Source organism: Folsomia candida, unplaced genomic scaffold (assembly GCF_002217175.1).
Source record: "Folsomia candida strain VU population unplaced genomic scaffold, ASM221717v1 Fcan01_Sc064, whole genome shotgun sequence".
In the NCBI taxonomy this organism is placed as follows: domain Eukaryota; kingdom Metazoa; phylum Arthropoda; class Collembola; order Entomobryomorpha; family Isotomidae; genus Folsomia; species Folsomia candida.
Genome location: NW_019091256.1, coordinates 98071 through 119479, shown reverse-complemented (window position 1 = coordinate 119479; position 21409 = coordinate 98071). Strand labels below are relative to the sequence as shown.

The 21409-nt window shown below is 40.2% G+C and overlaps 2 protein-coding genes across 4 annotated transcripts; one reads left to right on the top strand and one right to left on the bottom strand.

Annotated features, from left to right (window-relative positions):
• The first annotated feature begins 2775 nt into the window (after positions 1-2775).
• LOC118433623 lies at positions 2776-5750 on the top strand. 3 transcript variants are annotated; one of them, XR_004833476.1, is made up of 4 exons: positions 2776-2870; positions 3056-3107; positions 3163-3231; positions 3300-5750. XR_004833476.1 is itself a non-coding variant. In XM_035845760.1 (3 exons), exon 3 carries the CDS (start codon positions 3303-3305, stop codon positions 4041-4043), a length of 741 nt encoding a protein of 246 aa, XP_035701653.1. In that variant the 5' UTR covers positions 2986-3107; positions 3163-3231; positions 3300-3302; the 3' UTR covers positions 4044-5750. The 3 variants fall into 3 exon arrangements, 2 of the variants coding, with proteins under 2 accessions (XP_035701653.1, XP_035701654.1); XM_035845760.1 differs by lacking the exon at positions 2776-2870 and having other exon boundaries at positions 2986-3107; XM_035845761.1 differs by lacking the exon at positions 2776-2870 and having other exon boundaries at positions 3042-3231.
• A 5641-nt stretch (positions 5751-11391) lies between these two features.
• On the bottom strand, positions 11392-13385 carry LOC118433619. The gene is made up of 9 exons (XM_035845734.1): positions 13170-13385; positions 12889-13081; positions 12638-12811; positions 12483-12569; positions 12322-12417; positions 12110-12256; positions 11831-12030; positions 11604-11763; positions 11392-11516 (listed from the first exon to the last, which is right to left on the bottom strand). Exons 2-9 carry the CDS (start codon positions 13070-13072, stop codon positions 11401-11403), a joined length of 1164 nt encoding a protein of 387 aa, XP_035701627.1. The 5' UTR covers positions 13073-13081; positions 13170-13385; the 3' UTR covers positions 11392-11400.
• Between the last annotated feature and the right edge of the window lie 8024 nt (positions 13386-21409).

The window sequence follows — 21409 nt, the reverse complement described above, 5'->3', positions numbered from 1 at the left end:
CAGGGATGACATTGGGAAGTAGATAAATTGTGGGAGGGGAATTACATCGTACATCTTGAGCGATATGAAATTATAGAGGATGCATAAAATAAATGAGTAGAAGAGTATAATAGCGACACAAGGGGCGGAAAAGGGGGACATGATGGTCAGAATTATTTGGCAAGCGGAGTATCTCGCCAGTAGCGGGAGACGGCGGTGTTCTTAAGGTTACCCGCTTTCTTGGATAGGGAAGAAATTGTGGAGGACATGAGATCCGCTGCTAAAGTGGGGAAGGAGATTAGCAAGGAGTAAACTCGAACGCAGAAAAAGCCCTCCCCGATCAGGCTGAGTTTTAAGGGGGTGAAGAAGTATGGAGCCAAGTGGCGCCATCTAGCGGGGATGAGGTAGCTTTCGGTAAGAGTGTATGGGTCGAGACCTAAGTAGATGCCGCAAATTGGGATGAGGAATCCGTACGGGGCGAACAGAATGGGGATGGTGTTTACTAGGATGGTGGTAAAAGGCGGGTTGTTTGATTTTGGAGAGGCGGTGGGAGTATCTGGCGAGAAAATGTGAAATTATGGTTTTTTAAGTGATGGGGTTAATTTGGAGATACAAATTTTTCAGTAATGCAGCCCTTAAAAATCTTATTACGAAATGGTTAGTAAAGCTTACGTACGGATTTCTTTCTGCAAGACGGCGAGACAGTTGAAAGCCTGTGCCGCGTTGCGGGTAAATGCCGCCGTGATGAAATCCAGTAAGGCGGACAGTCCGCCCAGAGAGAGGAGAAGGATGGAGAGGACCACTTCCGAGATGGTGAGATCTACCAAGCCCAAGATTTCGGAGAGGAGGAGAACAACCACGACGGAGTTGGACAGGAACAGAGTAAGGGTTAAGGCCATCCATGGAAGGAGAAGTTTCGGATCTTGGAAAGAAACAAGTTTTTGGCTCTGAATGTCCCACCCGAGGGGAAATGTTGGCATGAAGGCGAAACATTTGGAGAAAGTGTCGAGTGATTTCGGGAATTTTGGGAATTTTGGTGAAATTTTTGAATTGTACATGTTTCCCAGCGAATATTTGTCTTCTGTAGAGTTTGCCGAGCTGATTCTTCCTGAGTAAAGAATTGCCCAATGCGGGTAGTTTTATCTTTAAATTTTTCATGCTCAAATTAAATTTGTCTTGGATATAACAAAACCAAATTTCTTATAAGAATTTAAGTCGGAAAACGGTATCATATTCTGAATATGATATTCGGTTAGACTTATGAATTTAGTATTATTAAGTTCAGGTTAATATGTCTGGTAGATAGACTGGGAAATTAAATACGGCAATATTGCTTGATGCGCGAGGTTAATTTGATAGGAGCAGGTATCCTACCCCGGGTTTTCGATTTTAATAAGGGAACTACATGCTACAACTATTAAATTTAAGCACAAAAGTTCTCATTTTGCATATTTAATACTGCATTGAGTAATAAATTATTATCCTCCGTAATTATACATCGGACACCCAAAGTTAGTATTAATTATCATGAGTTTTACTTCTTAGTTTGCCCCAAGTGGGAGCAAAACCCCGACTACCCCGAAAACCCCGAAAACCCAGATCAACCCCGGGGTTTTAATAGCATAACCCCAAGGTTTTCCTTACCCTGGACTATTTGGTAACCAATAAGTTGGCAATTGGTTTCAGTTCGATTGCTGATTTAATATAACTCAAGAATATTTTTGTCAGGATGAGTAGATATTTACGTAAACATAATTATTATATTACATTAAATAAAATACATATTGGTATTCTTGAAAATGTTTATACTTAATATCGTTATACATAATCATAAAAGGTTTTAGAAATTGGAAAAGTTTTTAAAAAACTTTTAACTCTAAAAACTTTTTTTAGAGTTATCGAAGTTGACCATGTATTAGCATAGTCTGAGATATAAATTAATTCTTCAAGGGATAATGCTGCAGGGTCTAAATGTTTCTATACGAGGACATTTTTACAAACTTTCGAAAAATTTTTGCAATGTTTTTTTTCCTACACCAATAATTAGTATCGATTAATAAATCTTAACATGGAATTTTTAACAGGCAATTTTTTACAAAGTCAGCCCAGGTCAAAGTAGGGGCTTTATTAGTGGTATAGAATAAAGTATGTATAGTTAAACAAAGTTTTTTATGAGACCATTTGATACTCGTTTTAATTTATAGAAAAAATGAAATAAGTCGCGTTCAATAGTCAGTTTGCGTAGTGATAAGTATGTCATTCCAAAATTATACCACTTTGAATAAAATTTCGAATTTAATATTGTTTTGTAATATTTTAATAAACTTGTTAAAAATCATTTTAAAATTCGTAATTATTAAACTCCCAAATTTCCGAAATAATTACATGCAACGCGTATATGTATTAACGAGCGATAAATTTCTACATACATAATATCTGGAGGGTGATATTTGTGAGAAAACATAATGAGAAAAATTTTATTGGGACGAGGAGATAACGAAATATGCAAATCACGTTATAAGCAGAATTGCATCACTTCTGATAAACGTTTCCACTTGAACTTCAGCCCATCATGCCATCCCCACGCTATGCATTTGTAATGACCACGGAAACACGAGGGGACATTAACATTGTAGGATAGGCAGCGATTTAGTTAACATTGGGAGATGACACGGACATTGAAACGCCGACATTGCCCCCAACCTTCCGCGGGGAATGTGTATCTGCGTGCAAAACTGCGAAGTAATGAAATGAGCCGGCATTTGAGTGAAATGTACTCATATCGCACAAAACTCTTCTCATACCATTCAACAGTCATCTGTTTGTTGGAGAGGAAATGTAAAAAAAGGACAGGAAAAGCCGGATATTTTAATTTGTGATAAATTTCCAGAGTAAGTTTTCAGTTTTTGGTCATTAAATATATAAAAGTTACTTGTTAAGCGAGCTGAAAACTTGATATTTCATACAGTTCTACGTACACTTATAAATTTGCATAACTATAAATTTAAAAAATATGATCTTTAATCATAAAAGGTCTAAAATAATAAATAATAACGCTACGCACAATTTTGTGTAGATAATGTGAACAGTTTCCAAACTAGAAGAAATTTAGCGGCTACCTGGTTCTGGTAATGTTTCCATGTTTTTTTGGTGGAATTTGGTTAATTGTTAAAATTTGTGCAGGTTTTTAAGAGGAGGCAGCAAGTAGGAGAGTAGAATACGATTAATTTTCTCTGAATTATTTATATCTGAGTAAGAATGAATATTAGATTTGTAGAGGGATCAATATTATTGATTGATTATTGATTTATAATTTCCAGAATATGTTCACATTATTTGCCTTGTTGCCATGGAAATCCACAATTCTTCCCTACTCTGCCTTATTCGTCACGATATCCTTCGTCCTCTACTTGGTGTCAAAGCACATCCGGTACGATTTCGGGCGGGAATTTGTTCTCAACCTATTTTGCAGTATGCAAGGTCGAAAATCTCTCTGGGTCAGTGACCCCGCTTTGGCGCGCCGCCTCCTCTCCTCCTCCTCCTCGAAGGGGAGCGGGATCGAACAAATCCTGAGCACGAAGGCCTTCCTGCCCATAATTTCGCTAGAATCGGTGAACGGCGACCAGTGGGAGAGAATGAAGGAGAACTTCCTCACCCTGAAGACCCACCTGCCCCCGCTGGACGAACTGGCGAAGATAGCGGGAACCACGGCGGAGAGTTATTTGGAGAAGGAGGAAATCATAGATAGTCGGGCGCTGTCGAAATTAATTGTGGAAATTATGCAGACCTGGTTATTCGGGGATAGCGGGGAAGTTAGTGACGAGGTCATCGCAGCGATAGAGGAATGGCGAAAAGAAATCGCGATCAAGGGACGCGGCGGGGATGAAGTGAAGGCTTTAGCGGTGTCCTGGATTCAAGGGAAGATCCGCAGGAATAGAAAATATTTTGAAATATTTGGAGAAAAGTGGTTTACAGATGCGGAATACTGGTCGGACTGGCAATGGTTAAGTGCACATGCACTAAGATCGGCTTCACAGCGACTGACTCGCCTGAATTATAAGTAGAGATTAATTATGATTCTTAGTAATGAATTGACAAAAAAATATACCCTAAGTTGAACAGGTATACGACAGCCAAGAAATACGACCCATCAGTTTCAATCAGCCATTTCCCGGTCGAGTAAAATTTTTAGTTCTCAATGTCCATGCCCAGGTCGAGTGGCAAAGCCAAACTCTGCCGCAGCTCTGGCAGTCGAAGGCCAGATCGCCCGCTAGATGCTCTTATCTGGTTTTGCGCAAGGTCGACATAACCTGCGTGTCCTGGAATGTAAGGGAAGGGAACTTTTCCATACATGAGCAGAATTTACATAGCTTACTCTAGTCGCCAGCTTTGGCCATAAATGAATTCAAGCATCGACAGGTAATAGTCCCTGAAGAAATCTGACCATTGTACAAATCAGGCTAGACTGTGCTGAATTATGTATTGACGAAAACTGAAATATCTAATTTACATGAAAGAAATTTTAACACTAGAAATTTAACCTTATAAGCAATACTTTGAAAACTATGAGTGAATTTAATGACGTAAATTGACAGCTTTCCTGCCAAGCCAGGTCTTTCTGAATACATGTCCAAAAATGCTCTTAATGCCAATCTTGTAGCTAAGGACAACCATTGCAAACATTATTGATGCGGTTCAGTCATAAATTTTACCAGCAATGAAGAGCATCAGAGTGACTCCGCAGATACCGACATTGTTACCAAATTGGTAATACTATCTATCTATATAATATAGATAGATTGTATTACCAATCATGTAAGTAAACGATTTAATATATAGTCTATACATATGATAAAAATTGTATCAATAAATTTCCAAAAATTCTTCATTCCGAAATGAAAACCATTAGTTTTTCTGCCATAGATTGATAAATTCACTTTTAAGTAAATATTTCCATTAGTGATTATTCAGTAATACATATACACATCTTAAGAATATGTAAGTATAGGAGGCTTGCGTGATGGCGTGTTTGCGTTTTAAAAAATTGATATTAGTTTTCGAGTACATGCATGTTTTGAATACATGCAAAAAGAAGCGGGCTGACACGCAATTCTTAAGAACCTTAAAACTAATTTACTAAAAGGAAAGTCACAAAAATAAGCAATATTTCTTCCATCATGCACCATCCAATCAGTGTGAGCAAAACGGCGCCGTTTTGGGATAAAATTTATGCCGTTTTGCGGGATTGCCCTTTTGCCGGATTGCCTTTTTGTATGTTTTAACATAGAGCCCTAAAGGAAAACGGCACGGCAAGGGGATTTTACTCGGCAAAACGGTATGCTGGATTGCCGTTTTGCCACATTGCCGTTTTCGCGGAGTACACTGCATCCAATATTTAGAATATTCTCTATAGTTTCGTGTTTAATACATATGTTGAACTGAAAATGTTAACATGAACCCAAACATATTTCAATAACTAGGCTATTTCATAGTGCCCGTAGTACCAGCACCGGCCCAGTAAATGACGTTGTAAAAGTTTACATATTTATAAAAAATTACCCACTCCTCCCAATTCATATTCCATGCAGTCCTTTTCAGAAGGGCGTTCCATTATGGAACTTCTATACACTGGACAAATGTATGGAAGATAATAAAGAATTTCACTACAAATTATAAAGATATGTATGTAATCGTATTAATAAATTTTATTGTTATTTTCCGTATTAAAAGTATTAAATCGCAGAGTATTCATGATTACACATCAACGTAAAAAAAAGCTGACTACGCAGGAGTCGTACAAAACCTAACCTTACCGAAGAGAAAATTAGAGGAAAAAGTAATGTTAAAAATAATAAATCTCTTCCAGCTCTTTTCCGGCTGGAAGAGTCCCCAAGATTGAGGCGACATTTCCTCGCTGAGTGGCGAGAGAGATTCGCTGGCGTAGATAAGTGGTGGCATTGGGTTGCCCGGTCCTTGCCGCAATCCTTTGACCGATTTCCTTGATGAAGGAGAGACCCTCCTTTCCCCACACACCCGTTGTCTCCATTGCTACGGGCACAAAGAGGAATCTATCCTGGAGGAAGGCGTATTTTCTCCTCTTGGCATCTTCAGCCTTGTTGGCAGCCGCGCCCTGGTGGCGTATTGTATCAGGGAGATTGCTGGGAGCAAAAGTATCTGTACACGTGTAGTCCCAAACAAGAGACTTCCCCCTAGACCACGGGACGAGCGTCATGCCGTCTGGTTTCTTGCCGTCCTGGCGAGAACATCCGGGTGGTTCTCGGATGCAGGGGATTTCGGCGGATCGGAGGGCTCTGGCAATGACATCGTTGGCGTCCGCGTGGCGAGATTGACGACCACGACTACTTCGACAAGAGAGGCCATGGTGGCCTCGCGCAGTGACTTGCACCCCACATGGACACTTGTGGGGTTGGCAAATATCGCACCCCAGGCGAAGGGCGATGGCGATACGAAACGACTCGTCGGATAGATGGGTCCCAAGTTGTGGTGAGGGGAGAACATTGAGCCAGTCACCGGCATGGGGATCACGTAGGTCACGAAGACGAGCGGTGTCCTCAATCGTGGGTGCACTGACAAAAAGGTGGGACAGCGTGACATCGAGGATAGGACGCTCCCACGCTGATTGCATATCACGAATGGTATCTGAGGGGAGTTGTGGGGGGCCGAATGTTGACCATCGCTGTTCTCCCTCGGCGATGGCGGTGTCATTGCCATGGAGGTGACCGGGAAGGAGGAGCTCCACGTGAGGCAGGACGCTGTAGACGGACGCGAGAAAACACGGTATCGCCACGTCTACAGCGTGCCTGACCCCCAGGCCACCTTCCTTCACGGGGAGAGAGGACTGCATCCACGCAGCCTCGGAGAGAGAACAGTTGAGGATCCCTTCTAATGCGTCCCTCAGTGTCGCATCGTAGAGGGAGAGAGCCTCGAAATTTCGCCAAGTTGGGGCACAGCGGAGAAAGTAGATGAGACGAGGTATGGAGATAGAGGCACGGAGGAGGAAAAAACCAGAGTGGGAGGAAAGCTGGCGGAGACGTTGAGACAGAGTGGCAAGTTGTTGCGTCTTCGCTGCTAGGACCACTCCTATCGCTTGTTTGGTGAGTGGTGCTCCTAGCAGCATTGCCCCCTCCATAAACATGGGCTGAATCCCGGGGGCGACTTCTCCGAAACGTTGCAAAATGGTGTTGCTGGTGTCCAAATCTGCCCCCAAGATGCCCACTTCACACTTGTCAAGGTTGAGGTGAAGGCCCACTTCTTCACCCATCCTCGCAATAGTCGCTAGGGAGGCCAGAACCCTTTCCGGAGTGTCCGCAATGGTTCCATCGTCGAGATACCAGACGTTGAACTCGGCGTCCATGGCCTCATGGACGCCATGGGTTGTAGGACTAAAGAAAATAGGGACGGTCCTAAAGGGTCTCCCTGCTGACAGCCTAGGAGTGAAGGGATGGAGATTGTCCCGTAGTAGAGGCTTGATGGCGCCGCGTAGCACTGGGAGACGAAACTGAATATTGAGGGAAAGTGTTCTTTTACGGCGTGGAGAAGCGTGTCCCGTCGTACCTCATTGAAGGCGTTCCTAAAATCAATCTTAAGGAAGGCTTTGGGGGCGTCATGGGCGTGGTTCCATTATGTGCGGGCAGCGTGAGCCCCTATCTCCGCACCACCCTTGATGCCCACTCCTAACTGATGTGGGGAGAATTGTTGGATAAGTTGGGGGGTAATCCTGGCGACAACGACTTTAGCGGCGAGGCGACGCCAAGTATTCCCAACCGCGATGGGCCTGATACCCCCTGTCTTCTTCTTCAACGCGGTGAGGGAAGCCCCGTAGAGAATAGGGCAAATGGTCGGGGGAACTCCTCCATCCATGATGAGGTTGAGGAAAGCCGTGATGGCTTTGATGAGGTCCTCCCCCACCTCCCCCTGGTTACACCCAACCAGATCTTTTAGAATTTGTGGCCTCATTCCATCTAATCCCCCCGCCGACCCAGGAGGGAATGTAGAGATAGCCTTGCTAGCTTCCAAATTCAGCATGGGAGGAATTTCTTGATTTTCTGGTGGCCTAGGAAGGTTGATTGGTTGTGGGTGTTGAGGATGTTTTGCAATAAGGGCCGCGAAGGTGACGTCGTCGTTGGGGGCGATGGTGTCGTCTGAACAGGCGAGTCGTATGGCACCACGTATATCACCATCGGCGAGTTTTGCTTCAACTTTACGGGCCACATCGTCTTTGGGAGGTTTTCTTGATGGTGGGCGTGGTAATAGTGGTTGCGGTGTGGAAAAATCGGCATCCCATGTCGCCACATGATTCTTGACCCATGTCGTCAAATTCTTCACCTGGTCCGACTTCTGGGGGACAGGAAGGATGGCGTAGGAAAAGAGGAGTAAGTTTCTCCAGCTTTCGTCACTTTCCCCCGAAGTGACTTCATTTAGAATTCTCGTGAGGGATTGGGCAACAACCATGCGAGCCCCTCTTGGCACTCTCCGTAACGTGGGCGTGGTGGTTCGGAGACGTGAGAGAATTTCTCCCCAGTCTGGTTGTGGTGGTGGTGCTGAGGTTGTGGCGTCCACCCATCGGATGCCAGTGTATATTCGAAGAGCAGTGACGTCGGGGAATATTTCTTTAATGTATTTTTCAAGGGTGGCTTCCGCCACACCACCCTCCCCCGATTCGATTGCGAAGATTGAGTAGCGGCACAAAACATCCACTTTTCTAATGTTAGCGTTGGGTTCAGCGACGAGGGTTTGCTGAATCCACCGTCGAGCCGAAGCACAAGTGTCCTTTTTTGTAACATTTGGCGATGAGGGCGATACAGAATTGCGACGACGTTGCGGAGGTAAGGCGAGTGTTGATGTGTTCAAAGGCGGGGGGTCGTCGACAATAGGAACGAGTGACACTAGCGGAGCACTTGTAGAGGGTTCCTCCTCCCTGTATCCGAGCGCAGATGCAATGCGGCCTACTAACGACCGGCGTGGACGACCTCGCAGTCGTGGTGTTGTGGGGATGTCGGGCGGCTCCGCGAAGATTTCTTCTAGCAACGACATATCGGTCCTGTAGTGTGCTCTGGGGGCGAAGAGGGTCCAATTGGGCCCACCCAGATAAAAAATAAATAATTAGTCAAATATTAAAAAAAAAATATTATAAAGTATATAATTCTCGGGCGTCCGCCATAAATTACCTACCTTAGAAAGATCCCTAATCCGTAATGTGATTTAAATTATTTGGCTCTGTAAACTTAAAAATGGTGGTAAACATGTATTAAGGACTACGCATTAACCCACCCTAGCCTTGCGTGTCACGCTTAATACGAAGCACAAATTCACAAATCTCAAATTGCAACCGAACAATACTACAAAACATTATATTGCATAATTTTCCACGACAAAAGAGGACTAGAATAAAACAAACGCGTTTTCAGTTCGTATCTTCCAGACACAGATATTTAGTAACCTCAAGTGTAGAGGGAGATCCCGAACATTGACAAGAATTACATTTCGTCATGAAATTAGTGGGAAAATTCGCTGAATTTATTTGAATTAAGATTGGGTGGGCTTGAATCAAACAAACATTACTTATTATACATTGATGATACTCTACGGTTGACGGGTTATCTTAAAAATATATATAAAATATCTATTAAATTATTCAAAGTTAACTTACAAAATGTTTGACTGATCGCTTGACACGAAAGGCATTCGGTCACGAACAGTAATACATAGAGACGGCTATCACAGTTACATATTCCGTATGATTCTATGGACAAGGTTTGGACTAGATTTTACAGGTATCTGAAGGTTTTAGGTTTTCGTATTTATTATACTAAACAGCCTCTAGGGGCAAATTAGAAACGTGGTATACCTCATTAGAGCCAAGTCTGAGAACAACAAATCAGGTGAATATCTCCTTTCGAATTTGCCACACGCAAGAAACGATCTTCAGTCGAGATCAACAAATGTACATACTTACTAGGTTGTTTTGTGGTGCCCGTGGCACCAGGTACGATCGTCACAATGACGGGTCCTTTCCTATATCAAAATTTAGTCACGCTTAAACTAATTGTGGGATTTCATATTTCCCCCTAATCGCTACCATTTTATAGCTTGTTGCATAAACTGGCCATATGTATTAAAGACTGCCCCATAAGGCGGACCCAGACGCATATGGTCCGCGTCAGCGTCCGCCTCTTAGGGCAGCCTCTCTTGTCTAGCGAGTGTTGAGTACACAGGCCACATATATTGAAGGAGGTGGACCTGTGAGGTGAACTTGAACGTGAACACTATGCTACATCGTTCACATTCACCTAACCTTCTCTAGCTAGTTTTGCGTACACAGGCTAATTGTGTTGAAAGCAGCCCTATGAAGCGGACGCGAACGCAGACCCTACGGGTTCGCGTCTGCCTCATAGGGCAGCCCTCAGTATCTAGCGAGTTTTGCAGAAATGCACATGAGGGAAATTCCTATCCCTCAATGCAGGGATAAAACATTGAAGGGATCCGTTACCAACGGACAAAGCTGGGTAAATATATAAGTTAATGTGTTTCAATGACGAATAGCTTGCTCTGGAAACAATTCAAGATATTCTGGGAAAAGGCTAAGGTATTATAAAAAAATGTGTATTTGATAAAACCAATCGGTACTGGGGTAAATTAAAGCTGCGAAAATATGGGTTGCTTATTAGCTTTATATTCACCAAAAACTAAAGCCTTTTTGTATTTACTACAAAAAGCATAGCAGACAATAATATGCAAGGGCCATAATAGTGCAGAATATCTGATGAAATTGAAGGTCTTAAAAACGCCACAGTTATAAGTGGTAGGTAGACGACTTGCGCCAAATTTATTGTCCTCAGATGAGATATCTGAATATTGCATTTGAACCTAGCGGCTAACCGAGTTCTCTGTTATAAAAAATCTGCATCCATTAATTAAGGAATTTTCTCGGGCTAAGGTGACACCATCATTTGTAATCCGGCCTTTGTCGGCAATTAGCCTTTAAGTCGGCAATTAGCCTTTAATGTGCTACCGCCGCTGGTCGGGCTGTCTCCCCATGGAACAATTTTATATCTTGCTGATATCATAATGATAAAAAAATGATGACCTCTGTATATCCTGAGGATATCAATTCATGTCCGTGTATGTCCTCTGCGGATCGCTATTTCGCGACTTTTGATATCGCCTGGATGCTCTTGTAGACATCGTAGCGATGTCATTTAATGACACGGATTCGAGCTCCATTGGATATCCTTGATATATCTCATTCATATCAGTTAATGATGTCATATTGATGTCGTAATGATATCTAATTATGTAATAGCTTTTATCACATACCTTTTATTCAGCTTTTAAATATCAATTAATTATTAACTAATTAATGATTACAATAAACAAAATCAACAACATTAGTAAACAAATTTACGCTGAACTATTCTTTTTTGTTTTGAGTCGATCACTGGCGTGCTGGAACCACGAAATCATAGCTTTAGAAATTTCCTTCTCGGTCACGTCAGGAATTTTATCCATCGCTGAATCTATTAACAAATTAATAAGTGTAATCGATTAGTGAGTAGAATGACTTATTTTGATTAGATAGATAGATTAATTCTTCAACAACTTACCCGACATCACTTTGAAGCTAACCGTGGCTGAGAAATTGTAATTTCCCTTGTATCCTTTGAGACTAATGTCAAGGGCCAGTTTATCGGTAAATAACTTTTTCAGCATTCCACTGACGACTTCAGGAACCTTACCCCCTACTCCACATACTAAATGGCATTTCTGCAAAGGAATAGAAACACTCAGATTAAATGTATATATTTAATTTTACAAATATAAATGAACTTACCAATTTTAACTGCAACTCATCATTATTAAGTAAGGACTCGTCAAAGGTAGTAAACTCATCCAATTTCTCAAAAGGATTCTTAATTATTGGTGGGCCCTTTGGAGCAGAATCTTTGGTTAGGATATTGTCCAGCTTCTTATCGATGTTATTTAACGTGATTTTGATGTTGGAGACATCTTGAAGCAACTTATTCCATTGTTCTGTAGTGAATATCAATGCATAATTAATAAATCGGTAAAATATTAATACTAGAACATTTTAGAAATTCCTAAATATTACCAGCCTGAATATTTGTAACGAAAATGGGTGTTGACGTGTCAGAAATCGTCCACTCCAGTCCTCCAATTGCATTATGGGAAACTTGATTATATTCTACGTCCACTCGCAAAGGTGCAGGAACAACTGTATTGATGGCTGGTGGCGTATCTGCAATAAACAATTGTTTATTAACTCACAAATACCTCTGAATACAAAGTTGTAAATATTCGCACCTTCATTTAAAAGTGACGAGGTGCCACCCCCATCTCCAAAAGAACTCGTTTGTCCTCCTGCCGGTAGATCGGCGTCAGGACCGATATGTTCAGCTTCTAAATAAAAAGTTATCACGGGACCAAGCTTATTAGTTAAATAACCATTAATAATTATTAATTACCTGGTAGATTTAGTAATGGCATCGGAGGGAGAGTGGACATGTCGGCTGAATTTACATTTGAGGATCCAATTGGCCGAACAACTTTAGCTACAGCAATATAAATGGTTATAAAAGTTGACTATTGTAAATAAAAATATAATTATATTTAATGTCACCTTTTTTAACAACTCTCTCGTTCTCAGAATCGTCACTATCTCCGTCACTTCCAACTGGCATTGGTGGTTGTCGGATTCTCGCTCTCTTATTTGGTAGGTCATTATTTTCAGCGCCTGATAAATCCGACGTTTGTTCAGCAGCAACTATTTTTTTACGAGCCTCATCATAAGTTTCTAAATTGAAATCCAATTAAATAAATAAATAAAAATAAATCAGCCTATCCAATCAGTCTTTAGTAAATGAAACCAACCATAAGCATGCAGGATTCTTGCATCATATCTTGGATAAGTTTGTTTAGGAGGCTTCCCTGACTTGACAATTGTGGCTGCATCTTTTCCTTTTGGCCAAGCCGACTTCCCTTCATGGAAGTAAGACCTTGGTACAATCGCCACCCAGGCAGTTCCGGCATCCGTCATCTCCACAATATAGAACATTCTGGGTAACTAAAGACGAGACAGAATAAAAATAATTAAGTAAATTAAAACATTCAAACATGTGTACATATGTACATTCAAACATGTACATATCTACCCTTCAAAATTGATGAATCAATGGGAAAACGGCCGATCCACCGGAAGTGGGAAACACCTGGCACTTGTACAAAATATCCGTTGTGGAAATTTTGCTGAGTTCGTAGTCTGGTTCACCAGCAACAAAAATCTGAATAAGTTTTGACGAGCACGGTTCAGTAAAAAGCGATCGAAGGTTTTGATATTTGTAGCCAATTAAAATAATCACTTCACTGCTAACTATTTGTAATATATTTACTACTCGAAAGAGAATGTTTTCCGGTAAAGTTTCGGTAAAGTTTGCAATTTATTTTAAAGTTTAAGCTGCTGAAAGTCGTAAATTGACGGAAACTACCTATAATATTTCCTGTAAGTGGACCGACTGAGTGTTCGTTGGAGAGGCACGAGGAGCTGACTTGGTTAAACTCCAACTTTAAATCTTTCTCCAGTAGCCGGCGCTTGAGCTGTTGTAGGGGTAAATTGGGAGTACGAACAAGTTTTCTTAAAGATCCCAACTTGTTCTCAAATTTAAATGCACTGAACTTATCCAAGATTCCAAACCTTTTTACATCTTCCGTCAAGTGAACAAGTCCATGAATATTATATGAAACCCTATCTTCACCATATATCGATTTAAAACCTTGCACAAAATATACTAGTAATGATTTTGCATAGCTATTGTGGCTGACATGAAGTTCCGATGAGCATAAGATACGGATAGCAATCGATAAGCTTAAAAATAGTCTGTAGTTGTCACTGGAAATTATTTTCTTTAATATGGTCGGACCCGTGTACAGCAGAAAATGTCTGAATTCCGTTGCTTTCCATCTATCAATTTCTTCCAGTGGCCTCGGTTTTCTTGAAAATTCAGATGGAGTAAATTTACGACTCTCCTTTAGTTTTTCTGAAATTTTTGATATTTGAAAACTTGAAAGTTTTTGATCTTTAGGCTTTCCGGTAGTCCATAATTTAAGTAGCTTTTTTACAACTCCAAGGCAGACAAGATGCATATAGTCGATTGGGAAGCCATTTATCATGTCAAATCTTGAAATTTCTGTCAAGCATGTTGTGGAAGTATGATGGTCTGTGTCTTTGAGGTTTCGGAAGTCAGAATCGCTCCGCAAGGCCTTATTAGTATCGAAATAACTCATTCGACGATTAATACTCTTTCCCACCACGTAACACTTATCACAGCCATGATATCCATTATGTCCTTTAATCGCTTTAATGAATGATTTTGCTGGAGCATCGCACACTGTACTTCTAATTTACAACTTGTATGAATCAGTTCAATTAGCTCACGAATAAACTTTTGAAGGTAATTGTCAACACTTTCAGGTTTCTTGCTACCACAGTACGCTCCGATTACAAATGGCTTACATTCTAATCCACAAAAATATCCTAGAATTGGCCAAAATGCTAATTGGCAACTTTTATAAATTTGGAGTCCATCAATATTTACTTGTAGTTGTAAACTGGTTAAATTTGGGCGAAGTTGAAGTATTTGTCTGACATAAGGAGTTAACCCAAAATGCACATATTCACCCGGTGGAACTATTTCGGTAGGTACACAAATATCTAATTGTTTAATAAGTGTTCTGCTATCAGCTGGGAATATAGAAAAACAATCGTGAACCTTTAAAATTTTCAAAAGCGCTGTTAGTTGAGTGTGATTCACAGAGTGTTCGAATGCCAACGATTTCAAATTCTCCAAAATTGATGTAGCACTCGCATCTGGGGGTCGTTGAATTACTTCCGCTTGATCACTATCATCACTACTAAATTCAGGAGTAATGTCGTCGAAACTTTCAGAAGCACTTGAACCAGAAATATTATATGTTTCCTGACCTCCATGATATTCTAAAACTATGGCGGGTTGTATTAAAGTGGGGGGTGGCGGTTGGCGAAATGTATTAATGGATACTTTTTTAAATTCTTGTTTAGCACGTTGTAATATACGTCTCTTTCCTACAACGGTTTTTCGCATTATTAATGAGACCGGAAATATAGAATATTATCTACTACAGAAAAATTAATTGGAATGGTGCAATACCCCGCACCCGATTACAAAGTTGGGTTGTTTTGATGTCAGAAACACGTCATAAATCTGATATCAGCTGAAGATGTGATTCTGATATCATTAGTTTGTCTTTTTAATGATATCATCAGCAAGTCAGTTAAGTGACACATTTAGGATATCATGACGTCACACATGTCTGCTATAGATATCCTATGGACATCAATGTGATATCCTTAACTAGATATCAGTCGACGTCTTAAAATGACATGTGGAAGATATCAGAATGATATTCTATGTTTCATGGGTCTATTTATGAGTAGTTCGGCCACCCCACAAAGTACATACAGTAGTACAATCCGGCCTTAAATAACATTAATCCATCTATTTGGTGCTTACCTTCCTAGTTGCCATGTACATATATGAATTTCACTTTAATTACTTTAGAAGGCCTCCAAATATTTGACACGACAACCATTCTGTCACGAACCTTCGCCATCACAACTCCACACTAGCAAACCTTTTAAATTAATTTCTAAAAGAATCATAAGTTTCCAAAATATTACTATCAATATAACTCCCTCATGTATCCTATTCTGTATTTAGTATTCTTATTTTCCCCAACCATCGCAACATCCAATCCACTACCCGTCATGCCCAGAATTGGACTTTGGTTCGAATCCGGCACAATTGATCTCGTCGCCTCTACTGAATTCCTAATCTCTCCAGCGTATCACAAGTTCAAACTGCACTTTCCAAACTCTCCATTCCTTCTGAATGTTGTCCCGCTCGCTTTCACTCTCAAATTTCCCGAACCTTTCTCCCTTTCCCGACTAAGGAAACCATGGCTCACAGTACTCATCATCGATTCGTTCCAAAATCAGTTAAATGCTTTTACCTGGAAGTTGTCTCGTTTTTATCAGCAGAAGACCATCCCCCCAGAATATTTTCTTTTCTATCCTAAGCTGTGGCCCTATTTCAAGTACCACATGTACTTTACGAAATTTCATATAGTCATAAATTTAAAAGTTCTGAACCTATTTTGATGAAATTTTTTGTCAATACTAACTAACATATGGCCAATCACCCGTTAGCCTCAAACATTGAATTCATTCATTTGGGGAGTGACCACGCTTGATTTTTTAACGAAAAAACCGGAAGTAACTTTCTTTCTTTTTGGAATCTTGTGATTAATTATCGTCTTGTAGTAGACTTTGGAGTTTTTGATGCCGATTACTGTAGTACAGACTATAAATTTTCGATAGGATTGAAGTCGGAGCTATTTCCAGGCCACACCCCCTTTTCTCAGCCATCGCAACTATGCTGCTCCAAAAATGTGGTGGCATTTCTTGCCGTGTGGGTGTAGCCCCATCCTGATGAAAATAATTTCTTTTTTTGTTTGGAAATAAATATATGTCCACTAGGGATTCGAAATACAAAAAAAAAGAATTTTCTCATTGCCATATTCAGCGTTCACCGACGTGCCTTCTGCTAAATGTGGCTAGTGACGCCACGCGTGCAAAATTTCCCAGGTACCATAACTTTGAGTCCGTGTTCCGTGGTCACAATTCCAGGCACATTTTCTCGCTTTACTGTATGATATCAACTATTTGTCTAGTTTCATACAGGGTTAAGTTCAGTCGATATTTCTTTGGGGAATACGACATACCAGCATTTTTCTCCCACTGTCCAAAAAGCCCATTTTTTAACTGTTTTTACCATATTTTGAATGTCTCTGTTCATTTTGTGACTGGAAAAGTGTCTAGCATGAATTGGGGAACCTGTATTACCCAAAATTTGACTTTTGACATTGGGTGAAACTGTTGCATGGCTCGCAGTTATTTGTTTTTTTCGGTACCGTTTTATCTCGTTTAGATTCTTAACGGTTTGTCGGAGAGAACTGCCACTTTTTCCAAATAAATTTATATTAATTTGTTCTTAATATGTTGACGAGTATACTCTGCGTCTGCATATACAAGGTTTGTCTTCAAATATGGGCGATTCATCTCATTTTGATACGTTATTTCTGGACACTTCAAAAATAGACGTTATTTTATTAGTGGAGTGCCACTAACGGTACAAATTTTTTTCGCCACTTGCATTATTTTTTCTGATAAATAATGTGTTTAGCTTTATAAGAGAGCGAAAATTATAAAAATCGGACAGTTAGAACTAATGTTGTGGCCAAATTACTGAACAAACTCAGCCGAGTGAAGGGTGTGGTACTTGAAATTGGGCCACAGCTTATAATGGAATTGGTTCTATATCCCACCGGGCTAGGATTGCTCCCATTCACGCTAAAAGTCCTAATCACTAATCCATCTTCTCCAATTCTCACCACGGTTTGCATTCCATCTAATTCCTACCTGATTCTCGACTCGACAACTCTACCAGAATTTGATACCGTGTGGAACTCTTGCAATGGAAATTTTCAACGTAAGCCAATTCCAGTCGCTCACTTTTTCAATCTCCTATCGCAGCCAGATCATGATAAATGCAGCGACACATTTTACCACACCACCCACTGTAACATTTTGGGTATCGCTGAACGACGAAATTTTACATTCGCCTCCGTTAAGTTTAACAGAGATGCTCACCTATTTCATATAGAGGAATGCTTTAAAATATATATGGACAGATTTATACATGGTGATTATTATGAAGTTGTTTATTATCCTAGCACTAAAATCCCATTCAACTTTTATATCATAATACCGAAACCAAGGTCCCTTAAAGGGTTTCAAGCTCTCATCGAACCTTTTCCACTTGAAACTTGGTTGACAGTCCTGTTCACATGTGCTATAGTAGGTTTACTCATCTATGCCGCCAAATGTAGGCAAGAAGTCCGCTTTCTACGGGGAACGGCTCTCCTACAAGATTTCTGGTTAATCTACTCCATCCTAGTGTTGCAAGGAAGCGCAAGAGTAGGCCCGTTCGTCGGAAAATGGGGAGCTAAAGCCATCTGGACAGTGGGGTGTTTCCTTCTCTGCGCGATAATTATGACATCACTCTATCAAGGCGAACTAGCCACGGCGATGACAACAGTGGTTTTTCCCTTCATTCCGCTCAATTTAGAAGATCTTTCCAAGTCCGCCATTCCCATCGTTACTGCAGGAAGTAGAGATGGCAGCAGTAACCTGGCCACTCAAATTAGTGTCGCTAACTCATTAGAAATTTACGGACCGAAGGTTTCAGCTTATTTGGGCACAATTAAGGACCACATATTCCTAGCACAAGGCCGTTGGTCCTACACAGGATTTAAATTAACTCTAGCAGACAAACTGCGTCAGCTTGGTGGTGGAAAAGAGCTAATCATAAAGGGTCGAATGTTTTCCGTCATGGACGACGCGTACAAGACACGAGATATGCTTGAGGAAATATTTTTATCGCCTGATTTTATTGTCTATCCTGGAAGGGAAGACCTCGGAGTTAACGAAGATTTTATGTGGGCTTGGATGCGGAATTTCTTCACCAAAATATACGAAAGATCGTGGTTGAGATGGATAGAGGGAGGTTTGGAAAAACGATTTTCTCAAATTTCGATACAAAGCACTTCTCGTCACCGAGCAAAATCGTTGGGGAATGATTCAAGAGAACATTTGCTACGAGTTTTATTGAACGACTGGAAGAAAAAAGAGGAGGCGGATTTTTCACAAAGTAATCAGGAATCGATGCTGCCTTGCTATTATTTTTTTCTTATATTGATCTCTCTCACAGTAATGATATTTCTGGTGGAAGTTGGCCGAAATGTCAGAAATCGTGTCCGTCGTATTCAACTAGGCAGAGCTGGATTAGTTAATATCGGAAAATGCAATTTTAGGTTGCACCCTTGTAGAAAATATCGGTCAAAAAACAGACCCGAACATCGACGAGTAAGGAATCGTATCATACAATAGTAAATTCTATAATTTCCGTTAAGCCTTAACGCAGAGCTGGCAAACGTTGAGATATAATATTTAATTGAATTAAGAATTGGGATATCTGGGGTAAATATTTGCACAATATATACATAATTATTGCAAAACTCTAAATTTACTCTAAATTTATAGATTTAAACACAGTGTAAATATTTACGGATGCAAGTATGGAAATTTAAATAATGTCCAAACATTTGCATAATAAATTATATCTTTTTCTCATGACGAAGACGAGTACAATTTATGGTTCTAATAAAGCCAATAATTTAAGTGGTCCTTCTAATTATCATAATTAGATTATGATGAGAATACTTTCAAATAGTTAAGAATTAACTTGTTTTTCGAAAGAAAAGAAAATTATGTTAACTTTATCGAATATAAAGTATTGTAAAAACGATGGAAAACCTTGATAGAATTTGAAAATGATGAGTAAACCTAAGCTTTGCGGTTACGGCGTCACTGATAAAATAAACGCCAAGCTATAATTTACCATTCTGATTTTGCATATTTTTCGCCTCATTGCTACCTAAAGTTCACTTCCAGACTGAAAGTGAACTTTAGGTAGAAATGTGTCTGGAAGTTTCAGACACTTCTGCTGTTGAAGAAAGGACTGACAATGCGAAGGTTTCAGCGGCTACACTCAGATTTTAATAGGACCAATTTTAAATTGCTCGCAATAAAAAATAAGCGAACAAACAATTTTTGCCTTTTTTTGACTGCGCCAATTTAAGAACGTGGCGATATTTTCAATTATTGTTCAAGCCAAAATTTCGAATTTTCAAATCGTAACTTTGTAACTTTTTCCTGACTAGTCGATTAGACCTCAAGGCTGACCCACATGAACCAGCGCCCCTGCCCCCACTGCGAGCATGCATCCCTCAAAGCATCCCTTAAAGTGAAGAAAGGGTTAAAATCGCCCATCCAGCAGACCCACACGCCCAGTTACATCGCCAAAATCTGGTGCCAATGGATTTACTTTATCAAACTTTGAATCTACAAGAAACACTCTGGGGTTAGCTCTTAGCAATTTCGCTCGACACTTGTGCAACTCTACCCCTGTAGATATATCATGAATTTCAATCTTTTCTCCACCAAACACATCTGTTAGGACGGCGTCGTTGGAACTGATCCAAACTGAGTCGCATGTGCCATTGTTAGCCGTGCATTGGAGGACATAAATAGACCGTAACCATTCCTTTCAAACCCGATGCAGGAAAATGCAACATTATTAATTTTCCCGGTGCTGGGAAGTCTTATTTCAAAAAATTGTACAACATAAAATTGTAGCTAACATACTTACGGAAATAAATTCAATTACACTTAATCATGTATCTTACACCCAATTCCATTCATGATAACATTTATGATTTTTTCCTGGAAAAAACGTTTTGGTGGTTATCTTAAAAAGGTTTCAAAATTTCGAAAAACGGTGTGCGTGCCCTATCCCTATATTTGAAAGACGCTCCGAATGCTTTTTATCGCATCTTGATAACTTATAAGGGGGGCCTACACGAGCCAAAATATTTAACATTGGGTTTGCGTAACAACATACTATATGTTCAACATATAGCACCAACTGTCTCACTTTGCCCCGACATTGATGCATGATGTGGAAAAAATAGAAAAACAAAAAAAAACTTTACACACATATTGGGATCCGGCAGTCGCCCCTGGCATTCTTATCCCACTTTAGGTAGACCCTTACTACGCTGGACCTTTTAGCGAATCATTTTATTTTTACACCAGAACACCAAGCAAGGGCATACTTTTGTTGTCCATAACAAAAACGTCATTTCCACTTTACTTATTTCTCCCGCTTCGTAGAAACTCTTCATTGTTGACTACAACTTGTTAAATAGTTTAGAATGTTTTAGTTACTTTTTAAAAGTCCGAAGTTTAGAAAGTCAGACTTTTTAGTCGGTCTTGGACCTTGGCTTAATACATGCCATTCTAACTTTTGATCTACACTTTACTTTCTGGTAAAATTCTAAAATTTATTTAGTTTAGTTATCTAGTTTAAATAGTTTGGATAGATTTGCAGATCTGGTAGAAATATGGAAACCACTGATTGGACAAATTTGCCAGATTTGGTAAGGAGTTGGTACGCTCAAACAAAATAGGCAAAATAATCAAATTCTTGAACTTCACTTTCTCAGGTAAAAATCAGAATGCTGCATTATCTGGATGGCAAATCGATCGCTAAGCTACGATCCGTATCATGGGAGATTAACGAACTAGTGACAAATTGACCCCGGGAACATTCAACAATTAGAATTTACAAATAGATTTGTTGGGGATATTTCAATGAGCGAATTGGCCGCTATTTTT